Genomic DNA, 20,453 nt, shown 5'->3' on the forward strand with positions numbered 1-20,453 from the left:
TAGGGGTGAATTCTAATAAACCATGAAACATGTGTTCAATGAAATATTTTTAAGAGTCTAAATATCAAATTTTATAAAAATCGGTGGCGATTTAAGAATTTTCCCATACAAACTTTCAACCCCTTTTTTGCACCCGTAGGGGGTGAATTCTAGAAAACCATGAAACATGTGTTTAATTATATACGTTTAAGAGTCTTAATTTCAAATTTTATAAAAATTGGTGAGGATTTAAAAAAAACCTATACAAACTTTCAACCCCTAAAATTTTAACCCTAAAGGGGTGAAACCCTTTAGGGTTAAAATTTTTCAAAATCCCTTCTTAGTGGATGTCCAGATTACGAAAGTAAACATCTGGCCAAATTTCACGTTTCTACCATCAGTGGTTACGGCTGTGCGTGCGTCTTACCTCAGTCAGTGAGGACAAGTCCTTTTATATATATAGATTAGAGTAAATATATTTTTTCTATAACGACGCTAGCGCGTCGTTGAGTACCGCTACTCAACACGCAATGCCTCCAGAAAATGACGGAAAGTGGGAAACAGAAAGATCTTAATGGGAACGTGTGAAGTGTCTTAACACTAGATTCCCTCTGCCAATCGTGCTAGGCTGGGAAACAACGTGAAAATTATTTTTGATATGACTTAATAAGCATCTAAAATTTCAAAAAATAGCAATCCGCCTCATTTTCATAATAATACTTAGTGGTGATCAGGACTCAATAACACATAGAAAAAAAATAAATCTAAATATAAACTCTCCAACTAAAAAAAAATCATTTAAAAAATATATTTTCACTAAACAAAATCACTTTTCCGTACTCAATGAACGCTAAGACATTCCACAACGAGACCGTTATTTATTACGCTCCAAATATTATGAAATATGATTCGTATTCATTGGAAATAAACGGTTTAGAAAACGGAAAAGAATAAAAGAATTTTTCGGCAACAAATTTATTATTCACGATTGCCGCGAACGCAACGATTTAATTCCCTTCTATTATTCGTATAGGTTACCAACGGCGGGGTTGTATCATTTATTCAAAGCTGTATGGGGGTAATCGTGAGAGCTAACATGTGGCACAGTCGCTCAAACATTCGATTACAACGGTCCACGTGGTGTTAACAAATACCTTAATGTAGAATATATAGGTAGATAGATATATAAAGGTAAAATAAATCGCCCAAAGCCGTTTCTATATGAAGCCTATTCATGGTAGTTGTCGATTCGAATTTCGCTAGAATAATGGTTGAAATATATAAGTTGAATAAATTTTAATTTACCTTCATGTTCTATCTAGCAACATATCAGTAGGCAGAGCAAACCTCGTATTAAAACACTCCATTCCTATTAAGACTCTTTCGTTCCCCACTTTTGGCAGGATTTTGGAGGCATTGCCTTTGAAGTGGAGGAACTTGACTTGTCATTACTAGAGGGAGTAAATTAAAATATAAGATATTTTATTTTCTCGAGTGGGAATCGAATCCACAAACTGTCGAGTTTACAGACACAAGTCTGGGTCGCATACGGCAAGCCGGTATGCGGAAGCAGGTATAATATATATTAAATTAAATTATTTCAATTTAAGAATAAAATTTTCTAAAATATATTTCAGAAATTTAATAGTTAAAAAATCATAAATAACACATGTAACATTAACTATTAAGTTAATTAGTCCCAAGCTATATTGTAACGGATTCTAGTTATTGTGTAAACGCAGTGTAAATTCAAATCAAACGGGTGTACCGTACTAATCAATTATTAACGGTATTAGCACACGTCTTAGTAGTGCAGTCGCTACGTACATATTAAACTGTTAATACATACATAATTATATATACATATATTTGAGATAAATTAATATTTTTTTTCACTTATATATATTATTATTTTTTTTTTTAATTAAATCACATATTTTTCTAATTGTACGACGTGTTGTTGCAACGGTTGTGGGTTCAACTCCTTCTAGGGTTAATGAAATTTTAATGTTTTCATTTTCTTGATATCATAACGAAGCAAAACGCGGAATTGAGTTCCGCCACTCAAAACCCAATGTCTCAAAAATTCGGCAAAAAGTGAGAAACGGAAGTATCTTCCTATGAACGGAATGTCTTAACAATAGGTTCTCAGGTTCCCTCTACCTACCCTACCAAGTGCGGCATACTATAAAAAAACTTAATAAACTTCCCATAAATGTAGACACAACTCGATATCACATCGAAATATCTTAAAATAAATAAACAATTATACCACAACGTCCATACTTACGCGTTAAATATTCATAAGTTAATTGCAACAATAAACAGTTCATACACTTACTTTTTCCATGTGTAAACGCGCGTGCATGACTAGCGTGGCCAGACGTTTGGACGGGACTGTCCCGTTTTTGGCTTGTCTGTCCCGAAACATGGCATCGGGACGTATAAATATCCCGTTTTTCGAAATGCTACAATTACGCGATTATAGCGGTATCCCATTGTCAATAGATATTTAAGTGAAATGAAATAGTTACTACTACATAAAAAATCAATAAGAAGACCACCCTTAAAAAAAACAAAAACACTCCTCTGAAAAACGAAAAACCACCCAAAAAAAGTGTAAAGCATGGCACACGAAAAACGAAAATAAAAAGTCAAATGTTACTTTTTTAAATACAATACTTAAAAAAATATATAAATAAAAAAAGCACATGTCCCGTTTCCAACCTCACATAGAATGGTCACGCCACGCGTGGCGTGCAAGCCGGTAATTCCCCGTGACAAACTCAATCACCCCAGCACCGTTTTAATCGCGCTCGTATCGAAAATTATCAGCAACTTTTAATTATTGTACAGATAACGAACGAACTTTATCGGCGCAACACTATCTCGTTCGTTTATTCACACGATTAAAACGGAACATAATTGGCTACGTTAATCATGTTATAATTTACTTAATGAAACACAACGGCGAGTCGACGGCGAATGTGTCGATTTTTATTCTTTTTTTGTAAGGGCATTTAAGAAAAACATATTTTTAGATAGAAGTAGGATGTAACATACATATATAGAAATAATAACATATGTACGTCGTGATGCTTCATATCGAAATATTATATTAATAACAGTAAATAATTCCTCGAACCAGGTGGCTCGATGACCTCAAGAATCGGGAATCTGCTGGATTCAAAGGGCGCAGGAACGTACGGAGTGGCGAGCATTAGGGGAGACCTATGTCCAGCAGTGGACTTTGAAAGGCTGATGGATGGATGGATGGAAGTAATTTATCATAATTCCTCGCTAATTACGTCGTTCTAGTAGACAAAGCGCGGCATTAAGTTGCAGCAATATCTCGAAAATTGGCCACAAAATGGGGAACATACTAGGTTTTCTGATTTCTCTCCCTATACCCGGTATATACGGGATACAGGGTGAAGCTAGAAAAATACATCTACGAAAAGGAAAATCAGTAAATAAAACAAACAAAAAACGACTTAGGTAACAAACACACAAAAAAACAGTCGTTATTTGTGTGAAGTATTCCGTCGTTAAGTTAGGCGTTTAAAAACTGTCGGGAAGTTTTTATAAAAAATAAATCCAGCAACGTTCGTACCAATCAAACATAGCGCCTTGGGCCAGGTATTGGAATGCGCCACGTAAAAATACTAACATAAAAAACGCTTGTAAAATAAATATAAAATGTGAACTGGATTCACCTAATCATAGAACTGGTGTATTATGGTAGCTTCACGTTGCACTGTAGACAGAGAAAATCTAGTGTTAAGACACTCCGCTGCCCAAGCACCGCCCGACTTTCGAAACATTGTGTTGCGTAGCGGAACTCAACGCTTTGACTTGCTACCAGAGCGAGGAAACGAAAATATTAATTATCAAGAATCGGAATCGAATCCACGACCGTCGTTCACAATTTACAATCAGAATTAATTATTTATTTAATATATTATACAAAATTACAACCAAAACGCACTGTAACATACCTCTATAACGTATAAAGGACTAAAGGAGACAAATATTCAAACTATAGGCGCAATACTACTACGGAATGTTCAAAAGTCGATTCCTCAAAGGACGTCAAGTGCACTATTGACGATGAGAATGCCGAGTGCCTGGTACACTGGATACTAGTGTAAGCGACAGGCTTAGAATAAGCGTAGACGGTCTAGTTCGAGCGTGATTGGACTATATTCGCTTGTTAGATGCTTAATAAGTGAGGAAAGTCTGTACATGTCTGTTGTGTTTAGTTGAAAAATAGAAATAACGATTTTTTCCCGTTGTATCCCGGAAGCAACCAAGAAGAAACCAAGTGTTAAGGCAATCTGTTTTGATTTTTGACCAGAGCACGGAAATGAAAATAATTGATTTCCTTGTGTGAAAATCAAACCCACAATCGTCAATCGTGTTGAGTGGGGAAACTCAACGCCGGGCGTTTGCCTTGGTGCCCGAGCAAAGACATGGCCTCATGATGATTAAGTATAAACTTAAAATGACGTCATCACATAACATTAAAATAATTTTATACTAAGAAAAAAATATATATAAAAATCTCGTAAAGCCCCAACGCTATACCAGGGTATGAGCACATATGTCACACAAGCACATAATACAATAGGAAACTTCTACAACCCGGAAGTCTTTTCTTTCTTTGACAACATAGAATCCTTTAATCTTGGGTTTGTAATTGTTTTTATGAACATTACTTTTAAAAATAAAATTATGGTGTAAACATATGAATGGGCCCTGGGTGGCGCATCGGTAGTAACAGCGGTTATGGGTTCCATTCCCAATCTGAGGAATTAATTATTTTCATTTACTCTCTATGAAACAGACGTTTAAATATACCATAAATATTTAATTTTTCCCTTATTTTAATCATTCAAATATTTGAAATTAGAAATCACTTCAGCGATTCTGTTCATTCATCTAAAAATTTGATTCCAAAGAACCGAACATTTCAATAAAAACAATATCATAAAACTTCTTAATAAAAATATTAAACTGAAAAGCAAAAAATAATAAAAAGTAGGTACATAGTATCCAATGAACGATATCAGATCGCCAATTATTATTGCTTGTTAATTTGTAATTAAAATTGTAAATATTGTTGTTTTACCTGTGCTATTGTTAAGAAATTACATCAGTTAACCCGTTTCTGAGATTCGAGGGAACAAGCAAGCGCACAGACAATATGACAAATATTTTTATAATACATGTTTTTGGTAACTTTTATATATTATCTTTCAAGTATTTTATCCTTTTACCTTATATTTTAAAATAAATTACTTTAATCAAAACAATTATATTAAGCATGATTTTATTTACATTTTATTTTGTAAATATTCGAATGTAACCAACAATCTTCCGGCTGAGGTAATTCCAGCAGTAGTACAGAGTTAGGTATTGCAGCCATTAATCACCGAGAGAACTTAATTGGACGGCCGTCGACAGACAGACGGTCGAGCCAAGAAATCAACTTGAACTTTGCACTAATTTTCCTGTAGACATTTTTTACTTGTTTAACATTTTTTATACGCCTCATCGTTTAGGAATACCTTGATTGAGTTGCGAGATGTACTAATATAAAAAACATATTTTTATATTTCACACTGAATACTTTTATCAGAAAAAAGCGAACATTTTCCCATATTAAATATATTCGAGCCACCACAGTACGAAATATGAGAAATTCCAAACACGTAGCAAATTGACATACCTGTCCATGATTGACGAAGCCGTGTCGGTCCGCGATGTCATCCACACGCTTGCCGCCCGCCGGCACGTGAACGGCGAAATGGTTGTGATACAGCGTTTCCGGAACACCGGCGCACGCTTGCAGCGCGGCTAGCAGGGCTACCGCGCGCCATGACAAAACCATGACAGAAAACTTGGTGACACTCGATCACATTAGCACGCGCACGAACCGAACTCCTGCCACACTCGGTTGTGATCAGCAAGTCATGTAAGTCCTGACGGCACCAACTTTTCTCATCCCTTGATCACCTGAAACAATGTACGGCATAGTTTTAATTCTAGAGCGCACTGTACGTAGCGGATATTGAATTTTAATAAAGAGCTGCTTCCGTAGGACTTTTACGTTGGCTATTTTTCAACGTTCGGTCCATAAATTTAAAAGGAATTTAGGCCACGATAAACATATTTGCAGGATGGCGATGCGGCAAATCACGGGCCAGATAAAACGCAATAAGCGGACGCACAAATGCGAACAAGTTAAAAAAATCCGGTGGAAATCCCGAGATAATCCAGATAAGCCACGCGGGCAAAGTATGAAAAGCCTGACCGTGAATATATCAAAAATATTTATGAAATTTTATTTGGAAATTTATCCCGACGTCCGCGACCAGTTACGGAGGAGTCTTCTGAGGGATCCCTTTGTAGCGTTTTCTTCACGAGAAATATTTCGGTTATTTCGATGAATATACGAAGCAATATTGATATAATCAGAGACTTCTTAAGAGTCAATCGAATATTATTGAGTCCAATAAACCTTTCAAACTATACGAGATTGTTATGTCATCAAGAGCGATCCTACGTTTTGTTCCGAAAAACTTTATTCATATGTCTTCCTCAAATATTCAATTAGGTATATACCTACAAGCAACGAGCAGGTTATACATTTAAATAAAAAGATATTTTAAAAAGTATACTTAATAAAATTAAGAATTGTAAACTTAGACAAAGACAACATTAAAAATAATCAACAGCAAGTATTATTTGTCTCCAGCACCCGGTATGTACCCAAGAATTTAATATCCAGTTGGCATGCTAAGAAATTTAGTAAAAGACGAGAATGAGAATGGGACGCAGTCTACGTCTATAAATGTGGGGGACTTTCTCATTGTCAACATTAACATCTGTTAGTCTTTAGAGTGTGGGAATGAAAACTAGTCTATGTTATATAGCATTTAAAATATATGAATATGTTATACGGTTTTTTTACACAAAATAAGATGGACTTATTAAATAATAGTAAAAAAATGGATTACGACTGATTTAACCTTACTTAACGCAGCACTCTTTCTAATCCTATTTAGTCGCATTACACGTGTTTTTTTCGCGAGTCAACTTTGAACCCACAAGAATTACATAATTACAACTCCTTACTACTTTATAATTTTCAAATCGAATTCAACTAACGCATCACACACGCCTCACAACTGACAACACCGACCCATAAGCGTTAATTCAGAGTTTAAAAATAAATTAGTATCTCGAACCACCCACAACCCCACAGCCAAAGGGATGGGTGCCCGTGCACACGAGGGACCCGCTAAACTACTAAAGTATGCGGTGTTCCGTACATAAAACGATGGAAATATCGCTGTGAGCGGCGCGCTGCAGATTCCGCGCTTTGCGTTAAACGTTTATGTCACAACCTCCGAGCCGCGACGTCTCCACCAGAGGTTCACGGAATTCTAATATCCTGTTCATCAGGATTATCCGTCGGGAGTATCCGGCGTTTTATAATCTTGTGTTCTAATATTTTCTATGATATTAACAGGTTTATGGGACAAGCGTGTGAGTGTAAACGCGAAATGTTGTGGCTTCGATATCCACTCGAGGAAATGAAATATTTAATATTTTCATTTCTTCGCTGTGTGTCGAGGCAATGTCGCCAGAATTTGGCGGAAAGTAGGAGCGGAATGATTTAAGGGTCTTAGGCTCCCTCTGTTAAAAAATTATAAACCTTTTGTCATGTGTTTTCATTCAGTTAAAAGGTAGAAAAAAAATGAGTAATCCCAAAAAAAAACAAATTTGATCGAAGAGAAGTAAAAACATCAATTATAAAAAAATAAAAATACCATTTCAATATCTAAAAGTAGATCTCAATCACTCCCGTTGTTTGAGTACAAATTTAAACGTATGGCAACCCAAATTAATTATAAATAATCGAAGGGATAATTATATTACAGCCGCGGCACTGAAGAGCCGAATATTTACGACTTAATAACCGCGCGGCACATATTCATAATGGACATTTTTAAATTCCTCTCGCGCTCCCAAATTTCAATTAGAAAAAGCAACCCCTTTTCGGTTGTGTATTTTACTTTGATCGTTCTTTTTTTTGGGGTAAAAAATTAAGTCAGGTTAGAAAATGGAGTTGGCCCACAAAAAATCAACGAATTAAAATTACACACACTCTATATTAGCATTTGATTTCGGCAAATGGAACCAGGGCTTGGCGAGTGTGGTCGACACCCCCCATTTACATATAATAGTATCGACTTGGAAATACCAGATTCACAAATATAAAAGGTTAGCCCGTTAGAGCGTTCCGATCTCGAGTTAAATCTAACCATAGCAAACGACAAACACATAGTACTGGCCAGAACTCGGGATTAACATGGAAAACCCCAGACAATTTGTTGTTTAATCTAAAAACCGGATTTAGAATTTAACCATGATGTATGTTCCGCTCCGAACGGTATCCTTGCACGTACCGTTAAGCTGACATAAGGCGGGCTCTGGTAAATGTGGAAATTAGAATTAGTGAAAAGTGCATTGTGCGAATTAAGAATTATATGGAATGTTCAAATGTTAACTTTTTTGTTCAGCTTCATGCTGTTTCTGAGTGTGAAAATATAAAATATTTCATTTCTTCGAGTATGCATCGAACCTAGAACCTGCAGTAACCTGCGTTTACAGTTACACGCTTGTGCCACTGCGCCACGACTGGCCTCTATATTAATTTTGTAAGTGGAAAAAATAACTATTAAAGGAAAGGTTTTTTTTTAATTTAAATTCTTATTACTAATAGTATTTTTTAGCTGAATGAAAAAAATGTAAAAGAAAAAAAGTATTAAAAATATCTGCTAAAAAAATTGGCTTACTAAAAAATCAACAAAGCCATCTATTTGTTTATCGAATTTGAAATAGAATGGAGTAAAAAGAATTTTATTGTATAAATACTAGCGAGCCTAGCGAGGTCCGATTGTGCTGCGCTATTTTACTAGTCAACTATATGTTACTAAAACAATACATTCTAGTGAAAACATTTTTTTAACCATTCTTTATAAATATATTTTAATATACCATCTTAATCTAAAATTGCTGTTGAAGAAATTTCTCCTTATTTCCCTGTTTGGTCCGTTAGCCAAATTGCAACGTTGAGTTCCGTAGACAACGTAGAGCCGACACGACGCAGCGTAGAAAGACAAAAACATTTTCACATTTTCCTTGGGGAATGTAGAGGAGCACTAAGATGGGGATTTCTTGCAAATCCTATGAGGGCGGGAAAAATGTCAAAAGGAAGTTCCGGTCTACAGTTAGTATGTAGGCACAATATATTGAATTGAATTGAATTCCTGATATATGGCGTTTCGAGCGTGCCAGTTGAGCACAATTCATTTCGCCAATGTCACGTTGTATGGAAAATACACGAAGGAAATTGACCGGTAATAAAAAAGATAAATATACACAATTATAGAATACATGTAAAAAAAGACCCAGTTTCACAATATATTTCTCATACATAGATTTTAATATAGATATTTTCACACAAATTCATTAACACAAAAATTTCAAAAGTTCTAAAGCTTCTTTCACATTCCTTCTTTCAAGCTTTGTGAAAGACTCTTCTATCACAAAATAAAGTACTAAGGTGTTACAAAAGTCAAGTCTAAGGAACGTAAAACACAAATATCATTAGGTATCATAATTAATTTGGCGAAACCAGAAGGCAGGTCGTTTAATAGAAAGACAGGAACCAGAAGGCTGGCTTATATAATTACTTGGGCTATATTAACTTGACGCGTACAGTGCCGCTTACATGAGAGACTGTCTGAAGTCTTAATCGGGAATGACGGAAGAGATTCTCGGAACGAATTATTAATTGTTTGATCGAAGGTTGATCGTCCTTTGAAATGTTACTAAGGTAGACGTACTCCTGTTCATGCGAAATAGATTTATTTATTTATTTATTTATTTATAATTATTTATTTATTTAGATAATCAAATGACAATAGAAAGTAATTATATAGCAATCAATATGTTTAATTTATGTATGTAAATGTAGTGTAAGTAATTAATATATAAAGGTTTCATTAAGTGGTAGTAAAAAAAAATATTACAAAATCCTGAAGTTTATTGTATGAGAAAATTTTCATGTCAATTTATATAATGGTCATTCACAAATTTTCGTCGATTTAGCTTAGACTAGTGGACCCGGACGCGGCTACGCCTGCTTAAACTATAAGAATATTTTCGCGTCGGTCACACTCATACTATGCCGCCCGAAGGCTAGGTCATTTCGAATCAGTGACATCTCCTTAATTATTTATTAGGATGTTATACAGTAAACTATAATGTCAATCTAGATAAAATGCTAAAAGTGACTATTATATTTTTTTTCATAAGGATGAATGTCAAAATGTCGCGGTGACGGTTGCGTAGCGACGCGACGGTTGTTATTAAGATGGCAGAATAAATTGCATGTCAAATTAGAAAGTACTTTAAAATATATTAGTTCATATGTGTAATGTAATGTTATATAGCCTATAGCACTTCTGAAGAATGCAGCTTTCATACAAAACAAAAACAAAGTAAATCGGACCAGTAGATCCAGAGATCTTAGCGTTCAAACAAACAAACAAACAAACAAACAAACAAACAAACAAACAAACAAACAAACAAACTCTTCCGCTTTATTATATTAGTATAGATTTATATTATTTATTTCATTTCCTTGAGTGGGGATCGAACCCACAGCCAGTTGCGCTTTGCCTCTGCACCACGACTGACTCACGACATTAACACTTAATATATAGTCACTCAAGTGAGATATTCTATTAATTGACATTTAACTAAGTAATTCCACGTACGTAATCTATATCATTGTTATTGTCTCATTGTCTTGTCATAAGCATTTCCAATTCGGCATACTGGGACTATTTAAATGTAAACATAATGGTTGTGTATTCAATTTGTCTTCGGGAGAATGAAGTATTTTCATTTTTTTAACTCTGGCAAGGCTTGAATTTCCGCCAGTCACCAAAAAATGTCTCTAATGTGGATGATGCTAAGCTTAGGAAAGAGTGTCTAGACATAAAATTTTCCTTAATTTACTTTTACTATACAGGGAATAACGCATTCATTTAATGCCCGTAAATTCAAATATTAACATATCAAAATGACATTACGGCATCCTTAACCCTCAGACCGCCACATAAACCGTTTCTAGACCAATAGGTTCCTAATTGATGGGTGACTGACAGTAAAGCACCAAATCCGGTCTGAGACGCACGTAATCCTGTTGTGAGACGGCAGGAGTCAGACCTCGGGTGTCTGTTCGTAAGCATTAAGATTTAAAGCCACAACATGGCTGTCGGTCTAATCGGTGATGCGTTTAGAAATTACTATGTTATTTGTATAGGCAAATTTCCAAATGGTTTTAACTCCATAGTAGAGGTAACCTAGTGTAGTTTATAGGCAAAGGCTACCTCCGATCCCCACTTTCGATCCAATTCAATAAGTAGTGGAACTGAAGGAATGCTAAATTTGATTATCATCATCATGAAGCTGAAAAAAAATGTTTGTGACCAAAAAAATATAAACAAATATAAGGTATATATAGTGGTTGTTAAATAAACGCCGCGAGGGCTCAAAGAGAACTGAGTAAATAAATATAAGATTTTATAAATCCTATAATTTACTTTGAAGTGAGACGAAAGAAGTAGGTAATATTTGTACGATTTCTGCGTTAAACGAATACGATTTGTATTCGTTATATTAAATCAAACATTTATTAAAACATGAATAAATTACGCCTTACTCTCAAAAGATACAAGATGTCGCCGAATTAATATTAAATTAATTATGATCTATGTTAATATCGACAAATTACAAATAGAACAGTTGAAAATTACATAGCGATTGATTTTATCCATATTAAATTACGTTCGTAGTTTTTGTTTTCAGAAGAGACAAAATAAAAATATTAAATATTTAATTTCCACGAGTAGGAATCGAACGTACAACGTTTACAGTCACACGCTGCTCCTACAGCTCCTTTGCCACGATTCAAACTAATTTCTACGCTACGAAGAAAATTCCTCTACGAGATGAGTGTAACTTGTGACTATACCTACCTTTACAGTCTTAACAAGATACTAAGCAGCTCAAAATAATTTTGCACTAAATTCACCTTCAAGTGCGCCGTAGACGAAAAATAAACAAGACCTAGACAAACAGACCGACTTGCCAAACATTGTCTAAACTTAATAGGATTAATGATTAGGTACGTTCTTATTATATTATTAACGAGGAGGCTTTATTGAAATTATGTATTATCACTAAGTATTAGGATATGGGATTAATTAAGTTTAACGATATCGTGGCGCATTTAGATTTAGAAGCATCAGAATATATTACAGAAGGATCTTGAGAAGCTGAAGTGTTAAGAAACTCGGATCTCATTAAGAGACACATCCGTTCCCTAGTTTCCGCCGAATTCTTGAGGCATTTCGTGTTGAGTTGCGGAAATCAACACCGCGGCTTGCCTTGTTAGCACAGCAGAGAAATTTATATATTAAATATTTCATTTCTCGGAACTAGAATCGTTCCCACAACCGTTCCAATTACAGTCACACACTTGTGTACCCCAACACCATTTAATTCACAAAATCTATATTAGATAAAAATCAAACTAAATATAGACTATTCATTAAAAAAAAAACAACTCAATTCACACAATGATTCACATAAACACTTGGACAGCGTATAAGAAGATAATATGAGAACAAAAGACGTCATCCGTTAACGGAAACAAAAAACAAGAACGGTTAAGCAGAAACACACTGAAGAATGTGACGGAAAAGTTGAAGAATAAAAGAAAAATGTGAAGAAAGCCATTACAATGTGTTCATTTGAGCAGAACTCGGAGGCGACAACATTGCCGCGATCTCGCACTAACAGAAAAATAATGTATTTTCAATGAGTCTGGCACTCTCAAAAGAAACTTGTAATACGGGGGCTGACAAAGGAAAATAAGCAAGTACGTTATGTTATTACTGTGTAGAACTTTCTTTTGTATTTATTTTGGGAGTAATGTATTATTATCAGACTCAATCGACGCGTAATTAGGACACAGCCGACTCAAGATCGCTGAGCGTTCTTAGTTGTCTTTAGAATAATAAAAGAAATATTATTTCTAAGGAATTTGATATATCAGATAGGTGTTATTCTTGAAGTTCAACGAAACATAAAAGCGAATATCTATCTAAGCATAAAATGATTGGATATATATTTTAATTTAAAAGAGAAAGAGTTAACTATTATACATAGGTAATGTAAATTACTGGACTCTCTATAATGTCTCTATCAGAGGACAGGGAGGCATGAAAGCACCTCGTTTGCTCTTCCACCAAGACCTACCAGAACGGGCATGGCCTTCTGTAATGAAGAACACGACAAAGAAGAAGAAAAAGAAGAAGGTAATGTATGTATGATAAATGCAATAGCGAATTGCATTTATCATACTAAAATATATCTTCAATATTTACTAACGAAGACATTAAAAAGAACATCTAAAAGATACCGTATCCTTTTACAAACTAAGCAAACTCCATTTGGTGAACAGTTTAAAGACTAAATAAAGCTAATAGACTTATAGTATCTCGTGCTAATAAAAATCGAGTGTAGGTACATCTAAAACAAAATTCTCCAGAGGATCTTTTCAAGTAACAAATAAATAGAAAGAAAAAAAAACATCACGTAATTTGGAACCAGTGAAAAGTTGAAAAAGCGGACGCTACATTTAGCGTTAAATTATGTTTAGCTGACATCGCTGATTTCAGTGTTGAAAGAAGGAAATTCTGAAATGTATTCGATTGAACGACACTCCAGTTTTAATCAAGTATTTTTGTGTTGAATCAAATTTTACTCAGAACCAATTTTTTTTTGTGTTGTTGAATAAATTGTTGGCATCTTGTAAAAATTATGTTGTTAAATTATATTGATTTATTTATAGCCGCACGCTGTATCCCACACGTAGCACGTAGCGTAGATACGCAGAGGGAACCTGGGAACCTAGTTTTAAGATACTTCGATAACAAATCCGGTCCCCAGTTTCCGCCGAATTCTGGAGGCAATGCGTGTTGAGTGACGGAACTAAACGCCGCGGTTACGTTTTTAGATAGTATTTAAATAATACCCGTGCTAGCGAGCGTGTACAACCAAATACTTTTGCAACTACGTTATAATTATGTTAAAATAACTCAAATTTTAAAATCAAAAATAGAGCAAAGGCCATGCCATTTTTCTGGCAACATTTAGAGCGGCGAAGCGCGAACAAAGGTATTGTAGTATCTAGCAACGGGGAGGTAACCCACTGTGCTGAGTATCCATTTAATGAGAAACATAATTTTAAATAGTTTACTTGTTACTTAACAAATTAACTTCGGAGTATATTTTGTATTTTAGTCTAGAAAATTGAGTTAACCTTTGTAACTAATATTAACTAATGTTTGTTCCATTATAGCACAAAAACTACTAAACGGGTTAAGAGAAAATACAAAATAGGTAAGCTTCGAAAGGTAAATAGAATTTATGCAAAGATTGAATTACTTATCTATACTAATATAATAAAGCGGAAGAGTTTGTTTGTTTGTTTGTTTGTTTGTTTGTTTGAACGCTAAGATCTCTGGATCTACTGGTCCGATTTACTATGTTTTTGTTTTGTATGAAAGCTACATTCTTCAGAAGTGCTATAGGCTATATAACATTACATTACACATATATACTAATATATTTTAAAGTACTTTCTAATTTGACGTTCAATTTATTCTGCCATGTTAATAACAACCGTCGCGTCGCTACGCAACCGTTACCGCGTCATTTTGATATTGATCCTTATGAAAATAAATATAATAGTCACTTTTAGCATTTAACCTTGATTGAAATTATAGTTTACTGTATAATATTCTAATAAATAATTAAGGAGATGTCACTGATTCCAAATGACCTAGCCTACGGGCGCTATAGTATGACCGACGCGAACGGGCTGATAACGTTGACGGTTTTATAAATTTTCATACATTTTCGAACTATTAATTTTTATGTAATTATTTGCTATTTATAATTAATTTAAACTACACTTTGGTTCTCTTCTTATTGTATTTGATATTGCCCGCTAAAATTATCCTATTTAATAGAGAGAAATGTTTTATTTCATAGAGTCGATATGTACGCACACACGGAAAACTTTAGGTACTTTTTCTAATATTAAGAATAACCTATCCTTTCGTTACATTTAATCCTTTTGTTGATTCATTCCAATAACTCAGATATTTTTTTCTAATAATATGTCTCTACTTATTTTTCTTTTCGATTATTTAAGCTTATATTTTCTTACTAATTCTATTGAAAATTGAAAACAATTTCATGAATATATTTAATAAATATTCTTATAGTTGAAGCAGGCGTAGCCGCGTCCGGGTCCGCTAGTAATAAAATAATTGAATTGATCTAAGTGGTAAGAACTACGATTTTGCCCCTAGTGAAAAATAAAATAATTGATGGTAGCGTATGTATAAGCATAGAAGATTTTTTTTAAAAAGAAACATATGACTTAATAGAGCACTTGGACGATTTTCAAGAGGCGCAAATTCGAGTCTCGCTACGGTAAAGTTTTATACATATCTAATATTTTCCAAAGATTCCAGATAAAATATTCCAAATATTGGATCAGTCGTGGTGCAGGGACACAAGTATGTGACGTTATATGGGGCTAGTTGAAGGTACGATTCCCACTCGAGGAAATGAAATATATAACTATCATTTCTCAATAAGTTTCACCAGTCAACACCCAACGCCCACGCCTCCACAATTCAGCATAAAAATTGGGAGCGGACTTTTTTCCCACTAGACTCCCTCTGGCTACCCAGCTACATGAGAAATACAGAGTGAAACTAAAATAAACTACTATCGTTACACTATAAGTAAGTTATCAATACATTGAACTGTCGCGAACCATATATATATAGCTAGTAGATATCTACTGGACCGTCTCCTGGTTTCAGGAACAAAAGGAATTACCAAGACAGCTTATTATGCCGCGGCACGGCAAGGCGTGCGGGCGACGTTGTATTGTCGCTGCACTCCGTTCTGTTCAGCGGCCGTGACAAAATAATACGCTATAAATATTTTAAAATTATCTTTTAATTTATATTTTATTTTGCTTTTCATAAATTAGTTATAATAAGAACTAATTATTGGTTGACTAAAAACGTTAAATAAGTTATCTACACCTATTTACTAATAACGTGGACATATCTTTGTGACTATCAAACTATCAACGTATAAACAACATATGGCGATTAAATTTGCTATTCTACATGTAAGATCTTGAAAGTTAGGCATGAAGTGAGCAACGGAGTGTTTTAACACTAAGATTCCTCTGTATAAGCTGCTATGAGAGATACAGCTTGATGTTTCAAAAATAAACGTATCTAACACTCGTATAAGAAAGGAAATCAATTAAATCGATCAAGAATTAAGAGCAACAAGCGTAGTAACGAAGCAAATATCCAGATACTACACCAATTTCCCAAGAGTTCGAAATATCAATTATGTTGCAATCTTGTACTGTATCCATTGTATTACGAAACTACAGCCGTCTATCATAGATATTTCGGCTAAAACTATGAATTTTAGTGGAATAAGTCTAGTCTCTTCTTTTCTTTTTGTGTTTTGCATCCTTATTTATGTGGACTTTTTGTACCATCACAGTTTAAATGGTTATGATGTTAGCAGGTTTTTTTTTTAGAAAAGAAAGAAACTAGAGTTAAGACATTCTGTTATCTATTTTAGGTAGGTAGGTTAACCTTGCGGAATGTTTTGCTTAGATATTGCAGAAATAAAAACATCTATACTAATATAATAAAGCGGAAGAGTTTGTTTGTTTGTTTGTTTGTTTGTTTGAACGCTAAGATCTCTGGATCTACTGGATCGATTTACTTTGTTTTTGTTTTATATGAAAGCTGCATTCTTCAGAAGTGCTATAGGGTATATAACATTACATTACACATATATACTAATAAATTAAAATACTTTCTAATTTGACATGCAATTTATTCTGCCATGTTAATAACAACCGTCGCGTCGTCGCTACGCGACCGCGTTCGTTACCGCGTCATTTTGATATTCATCCTTATGAAAATAAATATAATAGTCACTTTTAGCATTTCATCTAGATTGAAATTATATTTCTATAGAAATTATATTCTTATATTTCAAGCAGGCGTAGCCGCGTCCGGGTCCGCTAGTCTTTAATATAACCATATTTTTTTTAGTTTTCAACGAACCCACAACCATTACGTATAGAACTGCGCCACGATGCCGAGTGCCCTTTAGACTTAAAGATATAAATACAACCAAAAAACCTTTATATAAAGATTTCACCAGCAAAAGCTGGCACATTTATTTCTGGTCAACCGAACTACAATCCTTAGATTTACATTCCAAACTTGACGAGTTCTTTTATGTCACCGCGAGTTGACAAGATTGTGGCTGACGTCGTACGTTGCAAAGCGCTTCTTTCAGAATACGCTCAGGGACGAACAAAACTCTGCATAATAACCCTTACGAAATACACAATAAGAGCTATATTTGTATATCAGCTTGGTACGTATTTCCATTCGCTATAACAAAATCTCCTTTAATAAATGTTGCTGCATTTAGACGGTACAAAATGTAACAATGTTGCCATTGTACTGAAATACACAAACAAGTGATTTTATTAAAACATCGTGAACGATGGAGATAAAAAAGTAACAGGTAGACAGACGACGTAATGAGGAAAATTATTATTTAAATTACAAATTATTTAGGAAAAGTGATACTTTGTCTGAGGAACCTTCATTACTTACAAAATATAATAGCATTATATAATAAAGTCTATAAAATAATCATATTCCTCTTAATTATTAATTTACTATATTAAAAAGATTAATTCACAAAAAAGAATAATAAATTATATATTTTAAGCTTCTCGCTACCCCGCATATGGCAGAGTACTTAAGAGAAACCTAATGTTAATACATTCTATTCCCATGTGTGTGGAGGAATGAAGTGTATTAACACTACATTTCCTCCCCAATTTTAAACATTTTGTGTGTTGAGCAGCCGAATCCAATGCAAAGAAAATGAAAACAATTCAAAACGAACCCAAAACCTTCGCGTTTACAAACTACTCCTGCACCGCGACGGCAAATCAAAACTTATTTATTTCCCTTATAAAACATGATATAGTACTCAATAGAGACCATCAGAATTGTATATAACATGACAAACAACAGAAAGACAGTAGAAAATGCTTCTTCAATTTAAATTCAGCTACTATCACAGTGGCATGTATTGCAACATCACTTTGATCAGTTATGCTCAGTACTCTAACTTTACATAACATATGTATGTACGTATATATGGAAGTAAGTTATATTATGTTTCATTGTACTTCCTTTCGTACGTCCTGGCAAGACGTGAAGCTGATGTGCGATTTATGTGTAAATATCGTAGTGAATGTCGAAAAGGGTTTTTTTATTTTTTTTTTATCCTGGACCCCAAAACTTCCTTAATATATGAGAAGTATATAGTGGCACAGCATGTGGGACTGAAATTCGTTCGTGGGTTCGATTCCCATTTCCATTCCTCGCTCTGGTAACAAGACATATCATAGCACATGGAAAATAACATAATATTATTATTCTGTCACTCTCAATCAACCGGATCTAAGTTATAAAAAAAATTTGGTATATTTACTTCAATGTGTTACTTTTTTTATAGTAAAACAAATAACAATTTACATCACTGAATAAAATTATGTTGCTATATCAAAAAATCATACAATATTGAATTTGTCTCTATTTTTTATCTAAACAAGCAATACAGAAAGAGAACAGAATAACATACCACTAACTTATCTTTGCCTCTATCATCAATATATTATATAAAACATAAACAAATATTTTCCATTATATAGAAACAAAGAAATATTTTCAATTTTCAAGACAGTGCTCTACGTAAATAGGTCTGTCATCGCCACTGCAAATAAAAAGCAATATCGTTTCTATCATATATCGTGTTTGCATTTCGACATGCTCCTTTGCCTATTCTTTCTGTGTCCATATGAGGCAGCTATGCAAGTGCATTTTTGAAGACCTACCCTATTTGATAATTTCATTTCTTTGCTCTGGTGTCAAGGCAAATGGCGGCGTGAAATTTCGACGGAAAGCGGGAAGGAGATAGGAGTGTCTTAACACTAGGCTTTCTCTGCCTAACCTACCACATGCGGGATGGATATAATAAGCATTGCATGAAGCTGAGATCTAAACCGAAACCTTGTTCCTCATTCACGCAAAAACGACTAAAGTAATTTAGATGAAACTTTACATTAACATAGCTCAAGTGCATATGTACGCACTTTATGTAGAAATTTTATATAATTTGGCTTTTGTATAACAATACGTGGACGAAGCCCCTCGTGGGTCGCTAGGACAGGAAAATTGAATGAAAATTGTTCACGAACCAAAAGTATCTGTAAAATTTAACTGGACAACGCCACCTCGAAGTATACGCTGTTAAATTAAAAATTCCTGATCGGAATACATGTTCCAGGTGTGTCCCATACTGCTGTCAGTTTTGTCACTAATTAAAAAAGAAAAAAAATGCCAACCATTTTAAATAAGTATATTAAAAACATTTGTCTGTGATGCGGTATTTCGTATAATGTGCGGTGACAATTTTAATTATACAAAATGATTTATTTTCAAAAGGTAAACCGTTTTGAATGTTTAATATATTTATTTAATGAAATTATAAACTCATTTCACATACAATCCTTGTATAAAACTTTTTCGTCGTGGCGCAGCGGCACAAGAATGTGACCGTAACGCAACGGTTGTGAGTTCGATTCCCACTCGAAAAAGGAAAAAAATAAATATTCCATTTATTTACGTTTATATTTCCATTTCTTCGCTCTGGTGTCGAGGGAAAGCGCGGCTTTGAGTTCTGCCACTCAACACGCAATACCTCCAGAATTCGGCAGAAAGTGGGGGGAGTGTCTTAACACTAGGTTCCCTCTGCCTACCCCGCTGTGTGCGGGATACAGCGTGAAGCTGACTTTATTTATATTATACAATACAATAAAGTGGCAAAATAATTTAAACGTTTAAAATATTAAGTCCATCTCGCAAACTGTTTACTTTATTTTTCCTATAACGAGGTTTCTTCTAAACTAACTGTAAAATAAACAAAGAGTTCTTAAGTTTGAACTTTTCTTGTTGAGTTGAAAGGTACTTTGTAAATGTACAGGGAAATAGTAATATCTAAATGTTTGCTATTATGAAACAAACTTCCTCCTTTTTGTTTTAGTTGGTATTATTTTATATATTTCATGAATTGAAGAAGATTAAAGAAGGTGGAGACGTATACGTTGTAGATCT

The 20,453-nt window shown here is 34.2% G+C and overlaps 1 protein-coding gene across 2 annotated transcripts in view; it reads right to left on the minus strand.

Moving 5' to 3' along the window:
• LOC146539412 (furin-like protease 2) overlaps positions 1-20,453 on the minus strand; it is a 198,555-nt gene that overhangs the window by 63,623 nt on the left and 114,479 nt on the right. For both annotated transcript variants that reach the window (XM_085185218.1, XM_085185219.1), the window contains exon 2: positions 5,711-5,997. In XM_085185218.1, the coding sequence (XP_085041344.1) occupies positions 5,711-5,872 (162 nt within the window). In that variant the 5' untranslated portion in view covers positions 5,873-5,997. The remainder of the gene's footprint in view (positions 1-5,710; positions 5,998-20,453) is intronic.

Source organism: Heliconius melpomene, chromosome 4, assembly GCF_056956725.1.
Source record: "Heliconius melpomene rosina isolate 202511_hmr_F chromosome 4, ASM5695672v1, whole genome shotgun sequence".
Classification (NCBI taxonomy): Eukaryota; Metazoa; Arthropoda; class Insecta; order Lepidoptera; family Nymphalidae; genus Heliconius; species Heliconius melpomene.